Source organism: Cebus imitator, unplaced genomic scaffold, assembly GCF_001604975.1.
Source record: "Cebus imitator isolate Cc_AM_T3 unplaced genomic scaffold, Cebus_imitator-1.0 Scaffold325, whole genome shotgun sequence".
NCBI classification, from domain to species: Eukaryota; Metazoa; Chordata; class Mammalia; order Primates; family Cebidae; genus Cebus; species Cebus imitator.
The window spans coordinates 2,442,417-2,467,325 of NW_016107640.1; the positions used below are offsets into that span (position 1 = coordinate 2,442,417).

A 24,909-nucleotide genomic window follows, 5' to 3' on the forward strand; every position below is an offset into this window, starting at 1 on the left:
TAAATGGAAAAAAAAAAAAAAACAGGACCTCCAAGAGCTCAAGACGAACACACCATTGGCTGTAAGCATCACTGAAGAATGAGAATTATCTGCCAGAAGAAACACTGGGGCCCATCAGGCTCATCGCCCAGGTGGGAAGATCAATGAAGCAATGGACAGGGACATATTACATTGTGTGGGGACTAGTTCTCAGCATTGAATGTATGGTAGCTGCTATGGTTTGAATGTTCTTTCCAAAACTCATGTTGAAACTTAATCCTGAATGTGGCAATATTGAGAAATGGGGCCTTTTAGGAGGTTATTGGATCATGAGGTCTCTGTCCTCAAGAATGGATTAATAATCCATTCATGGATAAATGGGTTATCATGGTAGTGGAACTGGTGGCTTCATATGAAGAGGAAGAGAGTCCTGAGTGAATACACGTCAATCCTGCCATGTTATGCTCTGTCCCACTTGGGACTCCTCAGAGAATCCTCACCAACAAGAAGTCTGTCACCAGATGCAGCCCATCAACCCTAGACTTCTCAACCTCTATCACTGTAAAAAATAGATTCCTGGCCAGGCACGGTGGCTCATCCCTGTAGTCCCAGCACTTTAGGAGCCCTAGGTGGGCAGGTCACCTGAGGTCAGGAGTTCACATGATGAAGCCCTGTCTCAAAAATACAAAAAAAAATTAGCTGGGTATGGTGCCTTGCTCCTGTAATCCCAGCTACTTGGGAAGCTGAGGCAGGAGAATCACTTGAACCAGGGAGGCGGAGTTTGCAGTGAGCTGAGATCAAGCCATTGCACTCCAGCTTGAGTGACAGAAACTCCATCTCAGGAAAACAAACAACAAACAAACAAACAGACATCCTTTTCTTACAAATTGTCCAGTTTCAGGTATTCTGTTATAATAAACAGAAAGTGGACTAACGCAATAGTGATAGGGGAAAAGATAGCACAAATGGGCCCTGCTTGTAGCCTGACCAGATTTCCCAGTTGTTTTCTCTGAAAAGGGAATTATTCTAATTGGATTAGTACAACTCTTGGGGATCTCGGCCAAGGAAGAGGCCCCAGGAGAAAAATAACAGACTTCTTGCTAACCTGGCATCAGATGGCTTGAGCTTGTTTTAATTCAAACTAAATAGAGAAGGGACATAATATGGCAGTATCTGTTAAAAAGAAAATGCTACAAATTAGTAATCCCACTTGGAAGAGCATGCAGTGATATCTGGACCAAAATGCTCAATGCAACATTGGTGGCAGAACATGCAAAACACCTAAAGGTTCATCAATAAGGGTCTTACTGAACAAATTTTAAAGGATGAGGTAGATCTATATGTACTATTGGAAAGACAGCCTTGGCATGGTGTTAAGTGACAAAGCAAAGTACAGCCCAAGCCACACAATGCAACACAACTTTTTGGTTGAAAAGATTACCTAGATGTTTCTGTATACGTACACAGAAAAGCTGGGAGGGCCACGAACCCAACCAACTGATATTCTTCCCCCTAGAGACTGAGACTAGGAGATAAGAAGAGAGTTTTTTATTTTTATTTTTATTTTTTGAGATAAAGTCTCGCTCTGTTGCCCATGCTGGAGTACAGTGGCACCAACTTGACTCACTGCAACCTCCATCTCCCAGGTTCAAGTGATTCTCCTGCCTCAGTCTCCCAAGTAGCTAGGTCTACAGGCACCCACCACCACACCTCGCTAATTTTTGTATTTTTAATAGAAACAAGATTTCACCATGTTGGCCAGGCTGGGCTTGAACTCCTGGTCTCAGGTATCTGCCCACCTTGGCCTCCCAAAGTGCTGGGATTACTGGTGTGAGCCACTGGACCTGATAGATTTTTTATTTTTATTTTTTTCCAATTTTTAGTTTAGATGGTTGTAAAGGTGTGTTGGAATAATAGGTGATTTTTACTTTGCTGTGTTTTTAGTAATCCAGAGAATAGAAAGTATGTAAGTGCTGTGTGAACCCAAATATCACATTCTCACAATTACTCCCATCACTCAAAATTATTCGGACTGATCTCTATTGTTTCTAGATAAATGAACAGAATGAACTAGAACTCTTGTCCAGTCTAGTGATTTTCAAATTGTTCATCAGCTATAAGACTTTTCTTTTTCTTATATATGTACCAAATCCCAAAATATAAAGCAAATAAAAATGGAGCTGCCCTGAGTAAATGGGTGGGGTTGACCTTAGTGACTTGTCTGTAAAATGAGAGGGTTGGACTCGAAAGATGATTTTCAGACTCTGCTCCCATCAGAGGATGCTGGGTAGGAGGTGGTGAGAATACTCAGAGGATGTGGGGAGGAGGGATGCCCAGAGAAGCTATGGAGTAGCGGGTTTAGGATTACCCAGCTGGCTTCCAGAGCTGAGACATTTCCCCTTCATCTAGTTTTTCTTTCTTTCTTTCTTTCTTTTTTTGGAGACAGTGGTTCGCTCAGTTACCAAGGCTGGAGTGCAGTCACATAAATGTGGCTCACTGCAGATTTAACTTCCCAGGCTCAAGAGATCCTCCTGCCTCAGCTTCCTAAATAGCTTGGACTACAGGCATTTGCCACCATGCCTGGTTAATTTATTTATTTTGTAGCGATAGGATCTTTCTGTGTTATCTAGGCTTGTCTCAAACTCCTTGGCTCAAGTAATCCTCCTGTGTCAGCCTCCAAAGTGCTGGGATTATAGATGTGAGCCACTGCTACTTTTTCATACTACTCAGCCTTTGCAAAAGGAATTGTCTGAATTCAACTTCAAACAGATTTTTTTTGCTTTAGTGTACTTTGCATACAAATAGGATATTAAACTTTTATGAATAGATGTGTGATTTAAAATGTGTCAATTTCTGTGTGTAGGTGAAAGGCTTATTAAATCAAAACCATATCTTTCTCATCAGAATGAATAGAGATAAACGTGGTAAGTTGCTACTGCTCAAAGGAACTTGAAACCTCACAGTGTTTGGCTGGCTGCTCTCCTGAACTCCCTTTGTCTCACCTTTTACTCTCAGGATGAATGCATCAGAAGTAAGAGAGCAAACCTGCTTATTATCATCAGCTACTCTGGTTTGTGTGTTGCTAAAGCAGTGAGGCCTGTTGTGGTTTCTCTGAAATTCTCCAAGCGCAGGCTGCAGTTCGCTAGCTGGAACACTGTTTAAATGCTAAGTCATCTTCCAGGTCTGACCCATTTTGTAACTTAAATTCCATCTCTTTTAGACAACTGAATATTCTGTATGACTCTCCTTAATTATGCAAACTGCTGTTATTATGTGCACGCAAACAGTCCTGTTAGAAAAAGCTCCAGGAGCTGATTCACCTTACCATTGGCTGAGATTACTTAGGCTGGAGAGATGGGGCTATGAATGTGATGGTCCACCTGCTTGTCACTGGAGGGTTAGACCACAGATGTTGGAAGAAGCCTTCATGGGATCTGAAGCTGGGGTCAGACACCCTGGACTCATTTCTGGGAAAGGCAGGAGTTTGCATAGGGACCAAGACATGGTGAGGGCACGCTGCAAACACCAACGGGAATGTGGGTCTTGCCTTTGTTAAATGTAAATAAATAAAACTGGAGGCGACAGTTTAGTATCCAAGGCCAGTCACTCATAGCCACATAACCAAGACTTAACTCTTACTGATTCCCTGCCCCCCAAAACATTAACACTCAAGATAAACAAAATGCTCAGTAAACTTTTCATCTTACCAACATGATTCAATGAAATTAAACCAATCGACTACAGGCAAATCAGCTTAAATAGACATATCCCTTAAGAAAGAATAAATGACATCCAATCCTGAAACAGGCCAAAATGCTTCCTCCTCTATACTCTTGAAACTGAGCTGTAACTGCTATAAATTTGAGACTTTGTGCCACTTTCCAGTTTGAGGTCTCTTAGTTCATGAACTTTTCTTTGTATGTACAATAAACTCTTAAAAATCCTAACTTAACCTAATTTTGATACCTCGTATGCAGCTTCTTAGAAACACAACAGTGGGATTCTGGGGTGTGACTCCTAGACCCCAGCTGCTATTGGGCTGCAGGTGTTTAACAGCTCAAGTGAGCCTGTTCAGGCATCTTTTACCATCCCACATTAGCGACCTGGGGGGGGCAAGTGTTCCTGTCAGTTCATCCTGCCAGGAATCTGCAGCGTCCAGCAGACTCTTGCTCAGCCTTCCCCAAAAAGCCCAGTTCCTACTGACTGCCCCCTTCTGAGCCCAGCAGTGTGGCCAGTCACTGGCTCACTTTTTTGCTGTTACGCTGGCTTCTCAACTAGGCTCTGAATGGTAGAAACTATTTTGTCCTTTTTCTGTTTGCCACATTCACTCATCCATTCCCTTTTCAGCACTAGAATGGCACCGAGCACAAAGTAGGTACTCAAAAAAGACTTCCGTATTCATTACTTGCTCAACTGGGAGGGGAATGTGCTCCCCAACCAATGACATTCCTTTCAGACAGGCAGTCACTTTGTTTCCAAGAACTGAAAACCTCTCATGGGTTACATGCTTCTGTTTGTGCCTGCTTGTTTAGGATAATTTGATTTTTGTAGGCACTCCACTAATCCCTAGAAAACAGGACTTTGGAGATGCTAGGGTCATCTAGTCAGGGGTCCCGAGACATGGCTAGACCCCTCCTATCTCTATCAACATTACAGCAAAACCAGAGACCACTGATGTGGCCTGGTTTGTAGGGCAATAGTACACAAGCCTTTCACACTATCTTGAGTCAGGGCAGTTGGTGAGGTTCTGTGCCCAGGGCTGGTCAGGGCTGGGCAGCCAGGTTGATACTGGGGTGCTGACATGTAAAGGAGGCTAAGACATCACTGAAAATGCAATGCCATGGGGAAGGCATGATATTCAACAGATCTTCCTGCTTTGCTAAGGGGATTAGGATGGCAATGGAGACCAGCCTGCATTTCAAGGGGTAGGGCTTATTCTCGAGTCATTTGTTTTGCTGAGTAGAGTCTGCAGAGCTAAATTGAATTGGTGGAGACTGGGTGGAGTCTCCAGCAGTGCTCCTTCCCACCCTGCCTCCATCATTGTCCCGATTCTCTAATAATATCTTAGACAAATCATTACCAAGTGTTGGTTTACAAACCAAATGGGTGAACTTCAGTCCACCCACAAGCCCTGGCCAGGCATCTCACACGCAAGGGCTGTGGGAACCACAGGAGCAGGGGCTCTGCTCAGGATTCCTCAGCAATCGCAGTTGGAAGGGGCAGTTCCAGCAGACGCCTGTGTGCCAATGTCTCTGGCAAAATTACTTTCAGTTGAAATCAGGGCTTTGGCGAAGCACTCCGTGTGACATTAATATTGGAAACATCTGAGCATGGCTGAAATTCCTGAAAAAGCATTTCCTCCCCCAAGTGTGCTTCTTCGGGATCTGAAGGCTGAATAAGACAGCAGGGGTGGTAGATGGTCTGGGAGGTTCTTCTTACTGACCACAGCAAGACCCTAGACAGATTCCCAGCCTCTCTGATGACATGGAGAATGCAATAGGAAAAGTGACAATATTTACCCAGGGAGTGGCTGTGAGGAATTTTGCATGTTTGTGCTGTTATAGAAAAACATTTGGTCTTGATTTCAATGTAAATCAATTCTGCTTTCTGAAAAAAATCCTCAATTCATACTTTTTTTTTTCAGACAGGGTCTTACTCTGTTGTCTAGACTGCAGTGCAGGGGCGGCCTCCATCTCCCAGGCTCCAGCAATCCTCCTGAGTTGCTAGGACCACAGGCCTGTGGCACCACGGCTGGCTAGGCTTTAGATTTAATGTAGAGATGAGGTCTGCCTATGTTGCCCAGACTGATCTCAAACAACTGGGCTCAAGCAATCCCGCCTCAGCCTCCCAAAGTGCTGGGATTACAGGTGTGAGCCACCTCGCTTAGTTGAATCCATGCTACTTTAATAAAGATGCTCATGAAAGTCTAATCACCAGCTCAGTTTAAAAACTGAATTCAAAATGTAATCTGAGTAAATCTTACTAAGATTTATAGAATGAGCCAGGCACAAACAGATAAGTGCCTTAACCCACTAACTGTAAGTTGTTGGTCATTATAACCACCATCCTAAACCTTTCCCCTCTCCCACCTGGAGACCTACAGTCTCCATCAAGCCCCTGGTTTTCAGCCTTGCTCAGTCTTCAGTTCAAGCAACAGCCACTCAGTAATGACAAGTCCTTGTGCTTTTCCCTCGGTCGTTTACCTGGTTAGATAGTAGCTGCCAGCAGCAAGGCCTCCTTCTTGCATGAACTGGCTGACCCAGTTCCAGAACCGAAAATCCTGGGCCACTCTCAGAGGTGGCCTCTGACCATGTTCTCCCAATATGCCTGTGCTTGGATTGTTCTTCCGGGTCAGGAACAGACACACACACACACACACACACACACACACACACACACACACACACAGTGACAACTTGACATTCTAACTGCTTAACTACCGCAGCTGACCCCAAGATAGTTCTTTCCCAGTCATAAAAAAGGAAGCATCTATAAATCAACTTACTAATCTCACATCCTTGCCTATTCTTTATTTTTAAGAAGTTGTTTGGTAGTGATTTGCTTATTTGTAAGTCCTGCAACTTTACATCTTATTCTAGACAATTGTTTCTTAAAGGGGGAAGGCTCTTTTTATCTCTATGTTTTAAACACATACAAATGTAACAGAATAGCTCTCAAATGAAATTATATATAATCATGAGAAAATGCAGGTGAATATTTATCTGATCTTGAGATCTCAAGGTAGGAATGAACATTTTACACATAAAAGCAAAAGAAGAACCCATGAATAGAAGAGTTTATAGATTTGACTGCATGAAAATGAAAAATGTCCAATCCCTTCCCAAAATACCCATAAACAAAATTAAAATGTAGATAGCACCCTAGGCCAAAGGTGTAATGTAAATAACGTGGACTTTGGAGGCAGACATACTCTGTCTGAATTCCAGCTCCTTCACTCACTGGCTGTGTGACCCTGCACAGGATGTTCAACCTCTCCAAGCCTCAATGACATGTCTGTAAAATGGGAATAATGATGATAATGATGATAACAACTGCCTCACACAGTTATCATCAGGATAAGATAAAGACCTTTCTGAAACACATACCTAATGCTCTTATCGTAAATCTGGCATGTTGCACATTCCCAATAAACATTATAATTGTTACTAAAGGAAAAGTATGGCACTGTGTATGATACACTAAAAGCTAATAGCTTTCCTATATAAAGAGCACTTGTAAATTAGTAAGAAAAAGATTAAAAACTCCAATTAAAAATAAGCAAAGAAAATTAATGAACAAATCTCATACAGTGAAAAAAATTCAAATCACCCATAAATATGTTTAATCAAACACCTGCAGTCCCTTCTTGGTGTCAGTGGTCCAATCCATCCATGAGCTGGACTCTCCTCTTTTAAAAAAACTTCAAACTACCAAGACTCTAATACTTTCCCCAGCCAGTCTGGCTTAATTGCAGGCTGCTGATTCTCCGTTTTAGAGTCATTTGTTGAAGTACCAGATTCAAACTTGTATTTATCTTCTGTTGTTTTTGTGCTTTGAGTTCTTATTTGACTGCGAAATAAACAGTAGGACATTTTTTGGCATGAAGCTGGAATGTGTACTTTCTGGGATGGTCAGCCATGTGAAACTTACTCAAGGCTATTTATTTCCCTTGGTAATTAAAGGGTTCCTCACTGAGCTATAGCACCCAACAAGGTAAAATTCACAATGTCTAGCAGCCAATAAAAATTACCAGGTCTTCAACAAAGCAGGAAAACACAAGCAATAATGAGGGAGAAGAGATCAATTAATTGAGACCCACTCAGAAATGATACAAAGAATAAATACATAAATTAGTAGACAAAAGCAATAAAAAATTATTTTAACCATATTCTTATGTTTGAGAAGCTAGAGGAAAGATTGAACATGCTAGGCAGAAATATAAAAAATATAAAAACCACCCAACTCAAAGCTCTAAAAATGAAAACTACAATGCCTAATATGAAAGGTAAACTAGACTGGGTACAGTGGCTCATACCTGTAATCCCAGCACTTTGGGAGGCCAAAGCAGGAGGATCACTTGAGCCCAGGAGTTCAAGGCTGCAGTGAGCTATGATTACGACACTACTTTCCAGTCTGGGAGACAGAGCTAGATCCTCTCTCTAAAGAAACAAATAAGTACACTGGACAGGCCCAAGGGCAGATTAGACATTACAGATGTGTAAGGTGAGTGAACTTGAAGACATAGCAGTAGAAACTATCTGAAATGAAACAAATGGAGAAGAAACACTTTTTAAAAATGAGCAGAGTACCAGTGAGCTATGGGACAACTTAAGGAGCCCAATACATGTGTAACTAGAGTCCAGTGCTGGCAGGGAGGGCAGAAACATTTCTGAAATACCAGTGGCATAAAAACTTCAAAATTTAATAAAAACTATACACCCATAGATTCAACAGGCTCAAGAAGCCCCAAAGATAAGAAACATGAAGAAAATGACACCAAGGCATATCATAATAAAACTGTTTAAAACATGTGATGAAGAGAAAATTCTAAAGGCAGCCAAAGGAAAAATGGCGCATTCCACAGAGAGAAACACAGCTAAGGATAACAGTAGACTTCTTCAATGGAAACAATGCAAGTGAGAAGATAGTAAAGTAACATTTCTTAAGTGCTGAAAGAAGAACAATTTCTATCTAGAATTATATACTTCAAATAATTTTCAAAAGCGAAGGTAAAATAAAGACTCTTAAGACATTTTTGCATCCACTTGTATCATGCTCAAGTGGAAATGAACCACCTACTGTTGAATGCCATTCCCCTCTCTCATCCTTCAAGATTTGAAACTCTTCCTGATCGCCCACTGCACTTTATTCATACCCATCTTAGGGTCCTGTTAGGTATTGCTTGTGTCATAAGCATTTAAGGATTTTTCTTTTCCCACTCACTTGCCTGTGAATTCCTCAAGGGTTCCTTTCTTGTTCTTCCTCAGCACCCACAGTGTGCACCCACATGCCCATAACAGGCTCTGAGTGTTTGTTATATTGATTTACATTTTACTTGGTTGCTAAAAGCCTTCTTTAAACTTCTTTCCAAGATATTTTTGACTGATTCAAAAGTACCTATGTCTGTATCAGGAAACACATGATAAGCTGGGCCTTATGCTTTTAAAAATAAGGCAAAATCTGTGGGCACAAAAAGCTCACAATACAGTTGATTGATTGAATTTGGTTGTTTATAAAGGACTTAAAAAAGTCAGTCTGGGTTTCATAAGGAATAGACAGACTCTTGACAGAGCCTCCCTAAGTCCAAGTAATGAATAATATCATGCTTAGCATCTCCACAATTTCCTGACTATGCCTCCAGCTGGGACCTCCTCCCAGACCCAAGTATACAGCTACTTCTTGATGACATCTTCCCTTGGACGTCTAATGAACATCTCAATGTTAACAACATTCAAAACTGAACTCTTGACCTTGCCCCACAAACCTGTTCCATTTGCAGTTTTGCCATCTCAGTTAATGGCAATTCTTTCCTTCCTATTGCTCAGCCACTAAACTTGAAGTCCTTCAATTCCTCTTTTATTCTCTCACATCACATTCAAACTATCAGAAAATTTCATCAGCTCAACTATCAGACATATCTCTACATCGTCCATTTCTTATCATCTTCACTGCTTCCACTTGGTCTAAGCTACCATCGTCTTTCACCTGAATTATTGCAATGGCTAAATAAATAGCTCCCCTACTTCCACTACCTAATTTGCCCACCTACAGAATCTTTTCTCATCATTGAGAAGTCAGAGTGATTCATTGAGAATTCAGGTCAAATCACGTCACTCTTCTGCCCCAAACCCTCCAAAGATTCCTCATAAAAGCCAGTGTCGTTATAATAGCCTTCAAGACTACATGAACTGGTCTCTTGTTCCTTCTTCCCCACTCCACCCAATTACCTTTCTGACCTTCTTTTTTTTTTTTTTTTTTTTTTNTTTTTTTTGAGACAGAGTCTTGCTCTGTTGCCCAGGCTGAAGTGCAGTGGCACAATCTTGGCTCACTGCAACCTCTGCCTCCCCAGTTCAAGTGATTCTCCTGCTTCAGCCTCCCGAGTGGCTGGGATTACAGGCACTCACCACCATGCCTGGCTAATTTTTGTATTTTTAGTAGAGACAGGGTTTCTCCAAGTTGGCCAGTCTAGTCTTGAACTCCTGGTCTCGGGTGATCCACCCACCATAGACTCCCAAAGTGCTGGGATTACAGGCGTGAGCCACCGTGCCCGGCCCTGACCTCCTTTGTTACTATTCTTCCCACTCACTCTGCTCCAGTCTCCTTCCCTGAGCTCTCACTGTGGGACTTTTGCACTTGCTATTCCCTCTGCCCAAATGTCCCTCTCCACACATATTTACACGGCTCATTCCCTGGCCTCCTTCCAGTCTCTACTCAAATGTTACCTCTCCAGTGAGGCTTCCCCAGCCCCACTACTTATAATTACAGCTTCTTGTTCCCCCTCCCTAATCCTCCCCCTTGCTTTATTTTTATTTTTTCTTTTGAGACGGAGTCTTGCTCTGTTTCCCAGGCTGGAGTGCAGTGGCGTGATCTCGACTTACTGGAACTTCTGTTTCCTGGGTTCAAGCAATTCTCCTGTCTCAGCCTCCTGAGTAGCTGGGATTACAGGTGTGCACCACCACACCTGGCCACTTCATTGTTCTTCATAGCACTTATCACCTTCTAACACTGTAGATAAATACATTACTTATTTGCTTTGGTTTTTATCTCCTTCCCCCCAGAACATAAACATCAAAAGAACAGGGATTTACATGTTTTGTTCACACTGTTTCTTGAGTACCTACAATAGTGCCTTGGATAAAATAGGTGCTCAGTGGCTACATATTGAATGCATGGATGAATCTTTGATCAGTAGAGCAGTTCTCTAAGTCATCTATTTGGTGAGTAGCATGAATTTCTAGGAATGAATTTTTTAAATGTTGCAGGACCCACCTCCAAAACTCTTAGTATAGCAAGAAATCAGGTTCAGAAACTGGCAGATACTCAAGTTTATATATGCACTTATCGAGCGATGGATCAGTCTATTAGTCAAGAGGTTTTCATCAAATTCTTAAGTAGAGGCATAGTAAAAAATCAAGAGACATATATAAAGAGATAAGGTGAATAAAGGTGACAAATTATAGGCCAAAATTGTATAAAAACAAAGTTTGAGTTGTATGATACAGATAAATAAGTGCGAGAGAGGTTAGGGTGGGAAGGGATGAGTGTTTTGAAGTGAGCTGAGAATCACTTGTCTTCCCCAGGCCTCTAATGGAATTTCTAAGCAGGAGTACTGCTGGAATCATCTTTCAATAACCACTAATAGCAATATTTTATACTCACATTGTTGCCTTACAAAACAACTTCAGATACTTCCTGATTTTTATGTAAGCATTCTTTACATTCATCTGATAGTCAGAAATCATAGTTAACCAACACATCTGATGTTGGGAGGAATAGACAAAGAATTCGACCATTATCTCCAAATCCTGCCCTGTGGCATCCTTTGTACAGAGCAAAAGCATCTGTAAGAGTGTTTTCTCGACTGACTCCCTGCTCAGCCCCCTTCTCCCTCAATGCAGGGGATACCTACCTCTGTCATGCTCAAGCTAAAATGAACCACCTGCTGCTCAAGCATGTTCCCCTCTCGCATCTTTCAAGATGAGACTCAGATGCTGCCCTGGGTGATATTATATGATCATTCAAGGAAACATTTGAATGAGGTCCTTTGGGGTATAGTGAGATGCTTACCCATGAAACAATTGTTGACGATGTTAACACCAGGACACTGGCTGGATGGGAGGATTGGTCTAACCAGCATGCAGATTTAGTCAATAAAAAAAGTGAATGCATGCATTCACATTGGACAAAATGAATTAAAAAGATTTGCAATTAAAATATTTTTAAAAAATTTTGTGAGGTATATATATATTTATGGGATGTATAGGATATTTTGATACAGGCATATAATGAGCAATTGTGTAATAATCAAAGCAGAGTAAACAGGGTATCCATCACTTCAGCATTTATTGTGTTATGAACAATCCAATTATGCTCTTTTATTTAAAAATGTACAATTAAATTATTACTGACTACAGTCAAATGCTTTCAAATTATGCTCAGTATAATTAATCTTCCTAAATCTAATATCAAAATACATTATCCTTTTAGTCCCTACGAACTTTCAAAACACCTATCTGGGAAATAGCATTTTTTTTTATAGGTCTTTGTGTTGTCCCAGTCACCCAAGATTCCAAACTTTAGTGTCATCCTAGAATCTGCCATTTCTCTGGCAAGTTCTTTTGATTTATCTCCAAATTCTTTTTATTATAAAGCTTCCAAATTCCCTGAAGCACAGAATGGCAGCATTTGAAAAACACTAAAATAATAATGAGTGAACACATACTGAGTTCTAGGCACTGCATTAAGGACTTTACGTAGATTAATGAACTGAGTTCTTATAACTTGTAGGTTAGATACGGCTCTCACCACCTTTTTAAAGCAGAGGGAACTGAGATGCAGAGGGCTTGAGTGACCTGCTAAAGGTCACACGGTTGAGAGGGGAGCCACAAGTGAACTCACAGTCTAATTCCAGTGCTCACGCTCTTTACCATTATAAAGGATTAGATCATTTTGGGGTCTGCCTTATACTTTTTAGATTTGCAAAGGCCTCTTACATGGAGAAGATAGAGTTCTCCTTGGAAGCAGGATGTTCTCCTTTCCCTGAATATTCTTTCTTATCTCTGTTTTCCTTCTCTCTTTTAGTGTCACATTCAGTCCCAAAACAAACTCTGCATCCTCAAGTCTAAATTAGTCTGCTTCCATGTTTCCTCACTTCTGACCATAACACCATCTTTGATGTTAAATGGATCTGGACCAGGTAGCTCCTTTTGTCAGAGGTGTTCTAACCAGAGTGACTCCATCTTGAATAGGGGCTGAGTAAAATAAGGCTGAGACCTGCTGGACTGCATTCCCAGAAGGTTAAGTATTCTAAGTCACGGGATGAGATGGGAGGTCAGCACAAGATACAGGTCACAAAGACCCTGCTGGCAACAGAGCATGCAGTAAAGAAGCCAGCCAAATCCCACCAAAACCAAAGCGGCAATGAAAATGACATCTGGTTGTCCTCACTGTTTATTGTGTATCAATTAATAATGCATTAGCATGCTAAAAGACACTCCCATCAGCACCATGACAGTTTAAAAATGCCATGGCAATGGCTAGAAGTTACCTTATATGGTCTAAAAGGAAGAGGAACCCTCAGTTCTAGGAAATCCCTTTCCCTTTTCCCGGAAAACTCATGAATAATCTACCCCATATTTAGCCTATAATGAAGAAATAACCATAAAAATAGCCAACCAGCAGTCCCAGGGCTGCTCTGCCTCTGGAGTAGCCATTCTTTTGTTTCCTTACTTCTCTAATAAGCTTGCTTTCATCTGTGGACTCGCCCCAAATTCTTTCTTGTGCATCATCCAAGAACCCTCTCTTGGGGTCCAGATCAGGACCACTTTTGGTGCACTTTTCCTTATATCCAATTAGTTGGCAAGATTAATTCATGCTTCCCTCTTGATATTTCTAGGACAGCACCTTCTTCATTTCCGATGCCATTATCTCAGCCAGACATGAATTGTTTCTTGCCTAGATTAATGTAATAACTTTCTTTCTTCTTGCTTCAGCCTTTCCCCATTTCCAGTCTTTCCTGCGTTGCACCAACAGATCTGTCCTCCTATAAAACCACTGTCTTTGTGACTCCTCCCTGGTAAAGGGTCTACAATGGTTCCCAACTGCTCATTAGGTTCATTCTCAACTTCTCAAAAGTACAAATTCAAACCCCTCTCTAACCCAGCCAACCTCAGTTTCCTTCTCCCCACCCCAAACTCGCCATTACAGGAAGGCTTGTCTGACCTCTTGTTCTTCCTGACTTGTACCAGTTTCATTTCGGTCCCTAGATTTTGGCTCAAATTATTGCCTGTACTCGGAATGATTCACCCTCCTTGCCTGCCCCAGTCTCTACAACTCTCCATTGCCCATTTTGAATTCAGTTTCCTTAGTGCGGATTTATTTTCTCTCTTCTTCACTACCCCCATGCTCTCCACACAGTCACTGTGAAGCATTTTTTCCTCTAAAGGTCTTTCTGCTCTGAGAGACTGTCCCCAAGTGTGGCCTAGGTGGGGGTAGGCATTTTCCACCTTCCAGTAAAAAAGGATACCAGACTTCAACACTCATCCACTGAGTAACCAAAAAACTGGGGAATTATTTTGCCATCACCAGCTCAACATTTTAGAGTACAGTTATTCACATCCCATTACAAAGTACTTCACAGTTTTTATATAGAGCCTAGGCAGGGCCTCCAAATTTCCCAGCACTTTGTAAAGCACAAACTTTTTCTGAATGGCATGTGAAGGGGTTACTCCACTGCATTCAGAACAAACTACACAAATTGCATTTTGAATGATCTTTAGTGGGCCTTGTTGTTTTAATGCTACCTTTCAGAAAAGAAAATTGTGTCTTCAACTTTAGATAAATTAGAAGCAAATTACACCTATTTAAAGCATAGAGCTGTTAAAGATCTACATAAAAGCTACTGATGGGCTGCAAAATGCTCCCTTTGTAGCTCAATTACAACCTAAAATCTTCAGCTTGTTTTAAACAACATGACCTTTAGTCTGTAGATAAAATGCATGTAAATTAATCTTGAATGTCAAGTAGATTTGGCCAAGAATTTCTTTTTTGTGTGGCAGTGGTGGTGGTGAGTTTGAGGAATGTAGAGAGAAAAAAAGAATGTCCTTTTTTTTTTTTTTAATTGCATAAGTGTGTTTTTATCAAATCCAAGGACTGTTCTCACATTGGCAACAATATCCTGGAGAATACAAGACCCCTAAGAAGTAAAATTATTCTCCTTTCTCAATCTGTTTTTGCTCTACCTTCCACTCACATTTTCTTAATTTTTCAAATGCAAGCATACAAAAATTTTTTCAGGAATGCCACCAACAGGAATCAACAGAAGTTAACCATAGCTGAACCAGTCAGAGAGTGGTGAAGATGACTGCCTTTCAGTGAGTGCCAGATCTCATCATCAGTGGCCACGCAGAGGTGTAACTACCCAACAGGTTCATCTTGCCTGCTGTGCAGATAGAGCCAATTTATCAAGACAGGGGAATTGCAACAGAGTTTAACATGTACAGAGCTGGCTAAACAGGAGACCAGACTTTTATTATTTCTTGAATCAGCCTCCCCAAAATTCAGAGGCTAGGGTTTTAAAAAGACAGTTTGGCAGGCAGGAGGCTAGGGAATGGGAAATGCTGATTGGTTGGGTCAGGGATGAAATCGCAGGGAGTCAAAGCTCCCCTCTTACACCAAGTCTGTTCCTAGGTGGTGGCCACAAGACCAGATGAACCAGTTTATTGGTCTTGGTGGTCCAGCTGATCCATCAGGATGTAGCGTCTGAAAAATGCCTTGAACGCCAATCTTAGGTTTTACAATAGTCATGTTATCTATAGGAGCAACTGGGGAGGTTAGAAATCTTGTGGCCTCTGGCTGCATGGCTCTTGAGTCATAATTTCTAATCTTGAGGCTAATTTTTTGTTTTACAAAGGTGGTCTGCTTCCCAAGGCTGGAGGGAGTTTGTTTTGGGGAAGAGCTGTTATCATCTTTGTTAAAAAGTTGAACTATAAACTAAATTCCTTCCAAAGTTAGTTCAGCCTACTTTGAGGAAGGAACGAGGGCAGCTTGGAGGTCAAAGCAAGATGGAGCCAGTTAGGTCAGATTTCTTTCACTGTCATAATTTTCACACCGTTATAATCTTTGCAAAGGCACTTTTAGAGGGTTGGGAGCTGGGAAATCCTGAATCTCTGAACAAGCCCTGTTGCCATATTAAAGGGAACTCTGTTTTGTTGTCAATGCCAAGATGACTTTGGTTGGTATGATGCCAATCCAGGCTTCAAGAGGCCAAATATTATCCCAAAGCAGCTGCTGATAAGAGCACAGATGAACAGACAAGTTGGCACCCTAAAGTAAGTGGAAATAAAGAGTAAACCCAGAAACAGGGCACTAGGAGCATGGGGCAAAAAGGGTTAATGGCAAAGCAATACTGAGTGCCACGGTCTGAATATCTGTGTACCCCCAAATTCCTATGTTGAAACCTAATCATCAGTGTGATGGTATTAGGAGGTGGGGTCACTGGAAGGTGACTAGGTCATGAAGAGAAAGCCTACATAAATAGGATTAATGACCTCATAAAAATGATTTTATAAAATCATAAAAATGATTAATGACCTTATAAAAATGAGGACCCAGAGAGCTGCCTTGCCTTTCTACCACGGCAGAAGGTAAGAAGGTGAGAAGGCACAATTCATGAACCAGAAAACAGACCCTCATCAGACGCCCAATCTGTTAGCACCTACATCTTAGACTCCTCAGCTGCCAGAGCTGTGAGAAATACATTTCAGTCATTTATAAGCTACCCAGCCTATGGTATTTAGTTATAGCAGCCTGAATAAACTAAGAGTATGATAAATCTTAATAATAGCAACAACAAACACTTATTGAGAACCCAACTATACCAGGTACTGTACTTTATCTATATGATCTCCCTTAAACATCCTAACAACCTAATGAGGTAGGTGTTATTTTCTCAGTCATACAGATGAGGCAACTGAGGCTTGGAAAAGTTAAAAGATTTGCCCAAGTTCACCCAGCTATCAAGCTGTGGGTCCAAGATGTGAATCCATCCGACTTCCAAGTCCACACTGCTCACCACCACCACATATTTCAAAGAATCAGGAGAACCCCTGATTTAGTGCCTTGGGCACTCCTAAGAATCAACCCTAGCGCTGTTCCAGGGAATTGCAATGTAAGTGGAGGTATGGCAAACTTTTTCTGAAAAGGACAAGACAAAAAGCATTTTAAGTTTTGTGGGCCACATGGTCTCTGCTGCAACCACTCAACTCTGCTGTTGTAGTGCCAAAACAGCAATAAACAATTTGTAAACAAATGGGTATGATTGTATTCCAATAAAACTTTATTCATGGTGACTGAAATTTCAATGTCATGTTTTTATGTTATGTAATATTATGATTCTTTGGCTTTTTCCCCACCCATTTATAAATGTAAAAACTATTCTTTATGGCCTGTACAAAAACAAGTATAATATCCGGGTGGACTTGGCCAACAGGCCATAGTTTACTGACCCCAGTCTACATCTTCAACTTTTACAACATTTGGAAATAACCCAGTCCAAGGAAGTGGGAAAGGGAGGTAAACTCTGGTACAGCCAATTTAAGGAAATACAGCACCCATGCAAACAGAAGCTGTGACTTTTTTCTTTATAAACAATAGAATTTTTAGATCCATATCAGTGTAGCTTACAGCAGTCATCATGCAAAGCTATCTGTTTGCCATAATACTGTGTTACTGCTTAATCCAGCTGGAATCTCCTGCTTGGGGACTACTCTCAGAATCGGAAGCACATGCTTTTGAAAGTGACAGGAAATCTCCATCCACTGAAGTTGGAGTTGATTTTTTAAAAACAGCAAAAAACAACAAAAAAGCCAAACCCAATGCAAAAAACCACATTGACCTCAATCAGTAATAGCAACAATAATAATGACACAGTAACTACTATGCTTTCAGAGTCAGATGGGTAAATAAGGGAATTGTGGTCAAGCTAAATAAAGCCCTTTGGGTTCAAAACCACTCATAATTCTGAGATGAGACTCCTGCAAATGCATGATAGGAAGTCCTAACATGGCCCCTAACAATGTGAATGTTGTTTGGCCAACATTCTGTCAGCCAATTAAAAAAAAACAAAACTTTTTTGAATTGCTGTCAATATTTAGAAGCCAGGAGATTTCACATAAAAAACCAGATTTTATACTTCTCTTTAAAAAAAAAAATCAAGATAGATACAGTAGCCATGCCTGTAATTCTGGCACTTTGGGAGATTGAGGCAGGAGGATTTCTAGAGCCCAGGAGTTCAAGACCAGCCTGGGTAACATAGCGAGATCTCGTCTCTACTAAAGAAAAGAATTTTTTTAATTAGCCAGGAGTGGTGGCACATACTTGTAGTCCCAGATACTCAGGAGGCTGAGGCAGGAGGATCATTTGAACCTAGTTAGTCAAGGCTGCAGTGAGCTATGATCACTCCACTGCACCACTCCAGCTTGGGGGACAAAGTGAGACCTTGTCTCTAAAAAACAACAACAACAAAAAATGAAAAGGAAAGAAAAAAATCAGGCACAGGAAGCAGGAAACTCAGGTTCTTGTACAGTCACTATCAGTGGAAGCCTCCCCTTTAGGCATAGCAGATGAACCTCAGGTTGGTGCAGTCCCTACCATGCTCTATTGCTCCCCGACCCAGGAGCAGCTGCCAGATGACCTGGGGTGCAAGGCCCTTTTGACTCCCATGAAGAAGAGAGTAACACAGTCACATGGTTCAAAAGTCAAAATAATACAGAAAGCTATACAATAAGGGGTTCATTCCTACCTTATCACACCCTCCAAAAGTAAGCACTTTTATTAATGTCTTCAATTAGTTTTCCTTTTCTTGCTTACACAAGGTAATACAATACATATTTTTCTCTGCCTTGCTTTGTTCACTTAGAATACATCCTGCGGATTGTTCTAACTCTCATTATATAGAGAATTTCCTCATTCTTGTTTTACAGCTACTTAGTATTAGATTAACTTAACTAGTACTGGATTGGTGGACATGGGTTAATTATAGTCTTTTGCTTTTACAAATATTCAGTGATGAATATGTACAAATGTCACTCATAGGTGATACAATCTATGATGAGATTGCTGGGTCAAAGAGTATTTGTAATTTTTTCCTGATTTTGCCAAAGTGCCTTCTGTATGGGTTCTACCATTCTGCACTGCAAATAGCAATGCAACAGCATGTCTGTTTCTCTTTAGCTTCCCTAACAGAGTGTGTTGTCAAAATTTTGTAGTTCTGTCATTCTGCTAGGTTAGGGGTGTCCAATCTTTTGGCTCCCCTAGGCCACAATGGAAGAAGAATTGTCTTGGGCCACATATAAAATACACTAATACTAGCAAAAACTGATGAGCTAAAAAAAAAAAATTGCAAAAAAATCTCATAATGTTTTAAGAAAGTTTATGAATTTGAGTTGGGCCACATTCAAAGCCATCCTGGGCCACAGATTGCATATGCTGGTTTTAGGTGAAAATTATATTTTGGGGTAGTTGTAATCTACATTTTTAAATGAAGAGACCTTTTCCCATGTGCTTATGAGACATTTGTATTTCTTTGCCTGAGAGCTATCTCATTTTCCTATTGAATTCTCATTTCTGTTATTGATTTTCTTATTAAATTCTTGTTTTATCAACTTTTAGGAATGCTAAATGTATTAGAAAGATTATGTGTCTGGCTGGGCACAGTGGCTTATGCCTGTAATCCCAGCACTTTGGGAGGCTGAGGCAGGCGGATCACTAGGTCAAGAGATCAAGACCATCCTGGCCAACATGGTGAAACCCCGTCTCTACTAAAAATACAAAAAATAGCTGGGCATGGTGTCACGTGCCTGTGGTCCCAGCTACTCAGGAGGCTGAGGGGAAAGAATCGCTTGAACCCAGGAGGCGGAGGTTGCAGTGAGCTGAGATTGCACCACTGCACTCCAGCCTGGGTGACAGAGCAAGACTCTGTCTCAAAAAAAAAAAAAGATTATGTGTCTATGATATGATATGGTTTTTTCAGTTTGTTTTGCTTTGTTTTGTTTTGTGAGACTGAGTCTCGCTCTGTCACCCAGCTGGAATGCAGTGGCACAATCTCAGCTCACTGCAACCTCCTCTTCCCGGGTTCAAGTTGTCCTCCTGCCTTAGCCTCCTGAGTAAGTGGGATTATAGGCACCCACCATCATGCCTGGCTATTTTTGTATTTTTAGTAGGGATAGGGTTTCACCACATTGGCCAGGCTGGTCTTGAACTCCTGACCTCAGGTGATCCACCTGCCTTGGCCTCCCAAAGTGCTGGGATTGCAGGCATGAGCCACGGCATCTGGCCCTCTAGTTTGTTATTTATCTTTTGCTTTTGCTTGTGGTGTTTTAATTTGTGTTGTTTGCTGTGCAGAAGTTTTGTTGTTGCTTCATGTGCCTTTAAAATACAGTCAAATTTATTTATTGTTTGTTTGTTTATGGCTTTTGAGTTATAATTTGAAAGTAAATCTGTCCAATTCCAAAATTAAAAATAATATATTTTCTTTTAGTTTCATTTTTTTTTAAATGTAAATCTTTGATCCATTTAGAGCTTGTTAAAGTACATATTGTGAGAATAAAACTATTCTTTTCCAACCTTTATCTTTTCCCAGAGGGCTTTCCTGTTGTCTCAAAATCATTTATTAAGTTCATTCTTCACCACTGGTGTGAGATACTATCTTTATTATGCACTAAATTGCCATATGTCTTTAAGACTATTTCTGGACTTTCCACTCTGTCCCATTGGTTTGTCTATTCATATCCCACTCTGTTTTAATTACTCAGACTTTAATTATATTTTAATATCTCATAGAACTAGTATTCCCCATTGTTCTTTTTATTGCGTATTTTAAAAATCCAGCATAGATGTTTAATTTTGTCAAAAGCCTTTTCATCATTTGGTAATTATGGAATCTTATTTTCCTTCCTTGAAAAAATCATTTGAATTGTAACTCCTACTTTAAAATAGCCAGACTGATTTTCAGGTTAGAGAGGTGCCAAGGACCTTTTCAACAATATCCTGGGTGAGGAAATGCATATGGTCCCTCAAGGACAACAATTATCATGGATACGTAATCACCAGTCTCAGAGTATTACATCTTCTCTATGTTTGTTTAATTTATGAAAATATTTGTGAAACTCCTTCTGAGTGCTTGACCCTGGATTTTGGACAAGACAGGATGATAAGGCTACCAGAACATCAGCAAATGTGAGATAGGAAGAGAGGAAGGAGAGAGAGTAGCTGATGGGAAGAGAACAAGGAGGATACCAGAGGAGGTCAGAGAAAGAGACTAAACAGAAGTAGCATCTCCTGCAGGAGTCAGTAGCAGATGGGTTGAATTTTCTCTCTCTCTCCCTGCTCATCAGATCCCTATTCCCATTACTGGTTTAACTCAGTGGTTCCCAAGTCCCATCCAGGGCCACTTTTATTACTTTCTCCCAAGAGTATGCACATGGCTTAAAAAAATTAATGTGCTTCTGGGCTGTGCCAAATTAACTGTACTTAATAATTATCTTGTCTTTTTAACAAAGTCATTTACAGCTGCCAACCAGGTTCTGGTAAGAATATGCTCAGCTAAACAGAATTCTCATACTGAGTTGATGTATTTTCAGCCAACAGTACAGAAACTCAAAGTATCAGTTACATTGAGGTTCATCTTGGATAAATGAACCATTCTGGAAGGCTTTTTGAAATGTTGACATTAGTCTGCATAGAGAGTTTGTTTCTTTGTTCCTAGACCTGTAAGGACATAAGATCTCAGGGTGAGGACCTTGGCTCTTACTCTCAGTCAAGATATGGTGGTGTATAAAAGGGCCAGGGAAGGTGTAGCCTTCACCCATAAGAAGTGTGTACACTTGTGTCCACGATATATACAAGATCATTGTCTTAACTTCTCTACAAGAGCTTCCCAATGATTTTTTTTTTAATAAAAAGTTGTTTTCTCATATGAATAATTGTTCTGAGTAGAGCCCAGAGTAAAGATGAGGAAAACTGTGAAGCTGAATGGAAATAATATTGCTGTAAGAAATTTTAAAACTTTTCAGTAATAAAATTGGCTCCTTGGCTTGAAGAAAAGGCCTTGATGGAGATCTGGTGAGAGTGTGATGCCTAACATAGGAAGTCATGCCAATGTCCTTCCTGCTGGTGAGTGAGCACTCCATCCCAAGACTGTGGCCTAACAAATTCAGAATCTCTGGGGGTGGGATTCAGGCATCCGTAAGTTTGAAAGCTTACTCCCCAAATAATTCCAGTAGGCAAGCTTACTACTAAAAATGTGGTCTTCAGGCCAGGAGCATTGGTAGCAGTGGGAGCTTGGTAGAAATGCAGAATCTTAGGCCCCATCTCAGACCTTCTGAATCAGAATCTGCATGTTAACAAGATTCCCAAGATATTTGTGTCCACAATAAAGACAGTGTTAAGACACAGTGTTCTAGAGGAGTGTTTCTTAAAGTGTGGTGCCTGGACCATCTGCATCAAACTCACCAATGTCATAGGAGGTAGGGGGATGAGGGTCAGGGGACTGCCTTCTCCTAGCCTCAGGGACAGTCCCTCATGACTCTAAAAGGTCAAAACATACCCATTGCAGTTGGGGATGAGACGATGATAATCTACTGTTGCATTCCATCTGACTAACAACATGATAATTCTGCTCTCTGATTGTAACAGAGATGGTGGTAGCACTGCCAGGTCACTTAATCTAGCTTTGACACAGAGTGGAGTGTCTCCATTTAATTTGTTAGTGACAGAATAGGTTGCAATTTGGATACAAAAGCTTCTACCTTAAAAGTAGGATTAGAAGTATAAAACATTGATGCTCAGATGCATCCCTCTCTGAGGATTTTTAAAAAGCCTTAAAATGTAGAGTAGAGAGCTGAGAAAGCGAGAATGAATTCCCCTAAGTAGGTTTTCTCATCTTATAGCAGTCCTTTTTTGGAATTTGCTTAAGTCCAGATTTTCAAATAACACGAATTAAAAAAAAAAAAAAAAAAAGAATGGAAAACTCGATCTCTCTCAAAAGATGTATTTGAAGTATGTAGTACTTTCATGTAGTTTTAAAAACATTTCAGCTCATGTAAGATATTTAAAAGCTTCTATCATAACAGAAACTTTAAGTCGATTTATTTTCAAATACCTAGGATTCTGAAGTATGGCTCACACTTGACTGGAGGTAATAGCTGAAACCTTTCTAATTATAAAGTGAAATGAGGCTGTTGCAATTGTAATAGATAATGAAATGTGATGGGGAACTGCAATGTGATCTAATAGTATTTGTTAAATACTTACTGAATTAAAAGCAGCAAAAGCAAAGAAACTTAACACTGGGAAAAAAATCTTTAAGGCTTTGAAGGCTTTCTTCAGAGCAGTGTTTCTTAAACCTTTTGGGGGAGGCATGCAATGAGGCCCCCCTTGAAGATCTAGTGAAAAGCTGCGGACCGTCATCCACCTGGGCAGGAGGTCACAGGCACACACACTTGGCAATTTCTGCAGTTCCATAGATTTCCTGGAGCCCATGCGGAGAGTAATCCGCAGGCCCATGTTAAGAATCTCAGCTTTGACACGGCATTGTACCATATTGATGTCTCCCATTTGGAACTACTTTACATCCAGGGGCAACTTTCCCAGCATCTAGGTCCCAGGTGGGCAGTAAAACTAGGGCTGGCTGTTTTCACTTAAACGGAAACAATTAGGCTGGCCATCTCCTGGGAATGAGGTGATGCCAGGTGAAAAGCCAGACCACTAGATGATGCCAGGGAAAGAATCCCTTTATTGAAAAAGCCTATGCTCTTTCAGAAAAGCGCCTCCATCCTCTCAGAGGGCCCCAGCCATAGGCCAGTGGCACAGGCGGAGCCCCGAGACCGCTATGGCTCCGTTCACACCAGAAGAGGAAAACTTGTCTAAGTTGAGAAGGAAACAGGCTCTTAAAAACACTGCCTTCGCCCTTCATTTACATGCGGACTCAAAGAATGTCTGTCAGAGGTAGAAGAGACTCACTCCTTCACTCTCTCCCTAACCTCACAGATGAGAAAACAGACTCTAGTGGGTTGAGGTGCTTGCCAAGGTGACATCCCCAGCTACTCGTGCTCAGGGCCCTCTCGGCAGCACCTCGCCGCCTGGCCAGGGGAGGAAGGGGCGTCGGCGTCCTCGCCCCACACCCCCAGCCGCCCACCCGGCTGGGGCGCCACGGGGAACCGAGCCCCCGCCTACCGGCACCATGGAGTAGGTCATCATCATCAGCATGTCCTGGCTCTCGGCGCGGATATGATGTGCGGGCTCCCCGCCGTGGCTGCGCTTGTTGCGCGCTGAGCTGGCGGGGTCTTGGGGTGGGGCGGGCGCTCCGCGCTGCGCGCGGCTCAACTCGGCCAGGAAGGCGCGCAGAGCACCGTCCTCCCGCTGCTCCCCGCCCCGCTGCGCCTCCAGCGCTCGCAGCGCCGCGCTCAGCCCGCGCCACTGGCACAGCGCGAACACCGTGCCCGCAGCGTTGAGCGCCGAGAGCAGCGCCACGGCCGCCAGGGCGCCGCGCAGGCCCCAGCCCGCGTCCCCACGGCCTTGCTCCGCGCCTCGGGCCATGCTCTGTGCACCTCGGGCTGGGCAGGGATTGGCAGCCTTCGACCCTGGCAGCTTTTATACGCCTCGGGCAAGCCGTGGGCTGGTGGCAGCGCCGTGAGTCAAGTCACTCTTTGGCCCAGCTGACGAGGCGGGTTGGGGACAGCAGCGGTGGCGCCGGAGCAGCCCAGAGGGACAGGCGGGCAGAAGCGGGAGAAGAGCCAGTGGAGACAGCCCGCGGAGGAGGGGCTGGCAGGGCTTGCGCTTCCAGAGTCCCACCAGCTGAGCAAACCCTCTCCTCCTGTTCCCACTGCTCTGCCCGTGGGCACTGCCGTGGCCCAGACGGGCAAAGTAAGGGTCAGACTGAGGAGGAGAGCAGGAATTCTTATGGCGAGAAGTCTCCGGATTCCACCCGCTTCTGCCCCCACACTGCCCTCTTTGGAGAAAAAGCTCAGCATGCCCAGATGCTAAAGCACGTGCCCACTGTCCATGGGAGGTCTGGTCCTAGGCCCAGCCCCAGGCTGCCCATCACTCCTGCCTATGGCCATGCGGCTCCACGGGGCCACTGAAGACCCCAGATGACCTTTCCCAGCAAGGGGATGGATAGGGGCAGGGAGACAGTTGGCACCGGAAGGCGCA

At 42.2% G+C, this 24,909-nt stretch overlaps 1 protein-coding gene across 1 annotated transcript in view; it reads right to left on the reverse strand.

Annotated features, from left to right (window-relative positions):
* The window catches only part of GLDN (gliomedin), a 67,729-nt gene extending 42,899 nt beyond the window's left edge, over positions 1 to 24,830 (reverse strand). The window contains exon 1 of the mRNA XM_017504640.2: positions 23,932 to 24,830. Within this exon, the coding sequence (XP_017360129.1) occupies positions 23,932 to 24,294 (363 nt within the window). The 5' untranslated portion in view covers positions 24,295 to 24,830. The remainder of the gene's footprint in view (positions 1 to 23,931) is intronic.
* Positions 24,831 to 24,909: the final 79 nt, after the last annotated feature.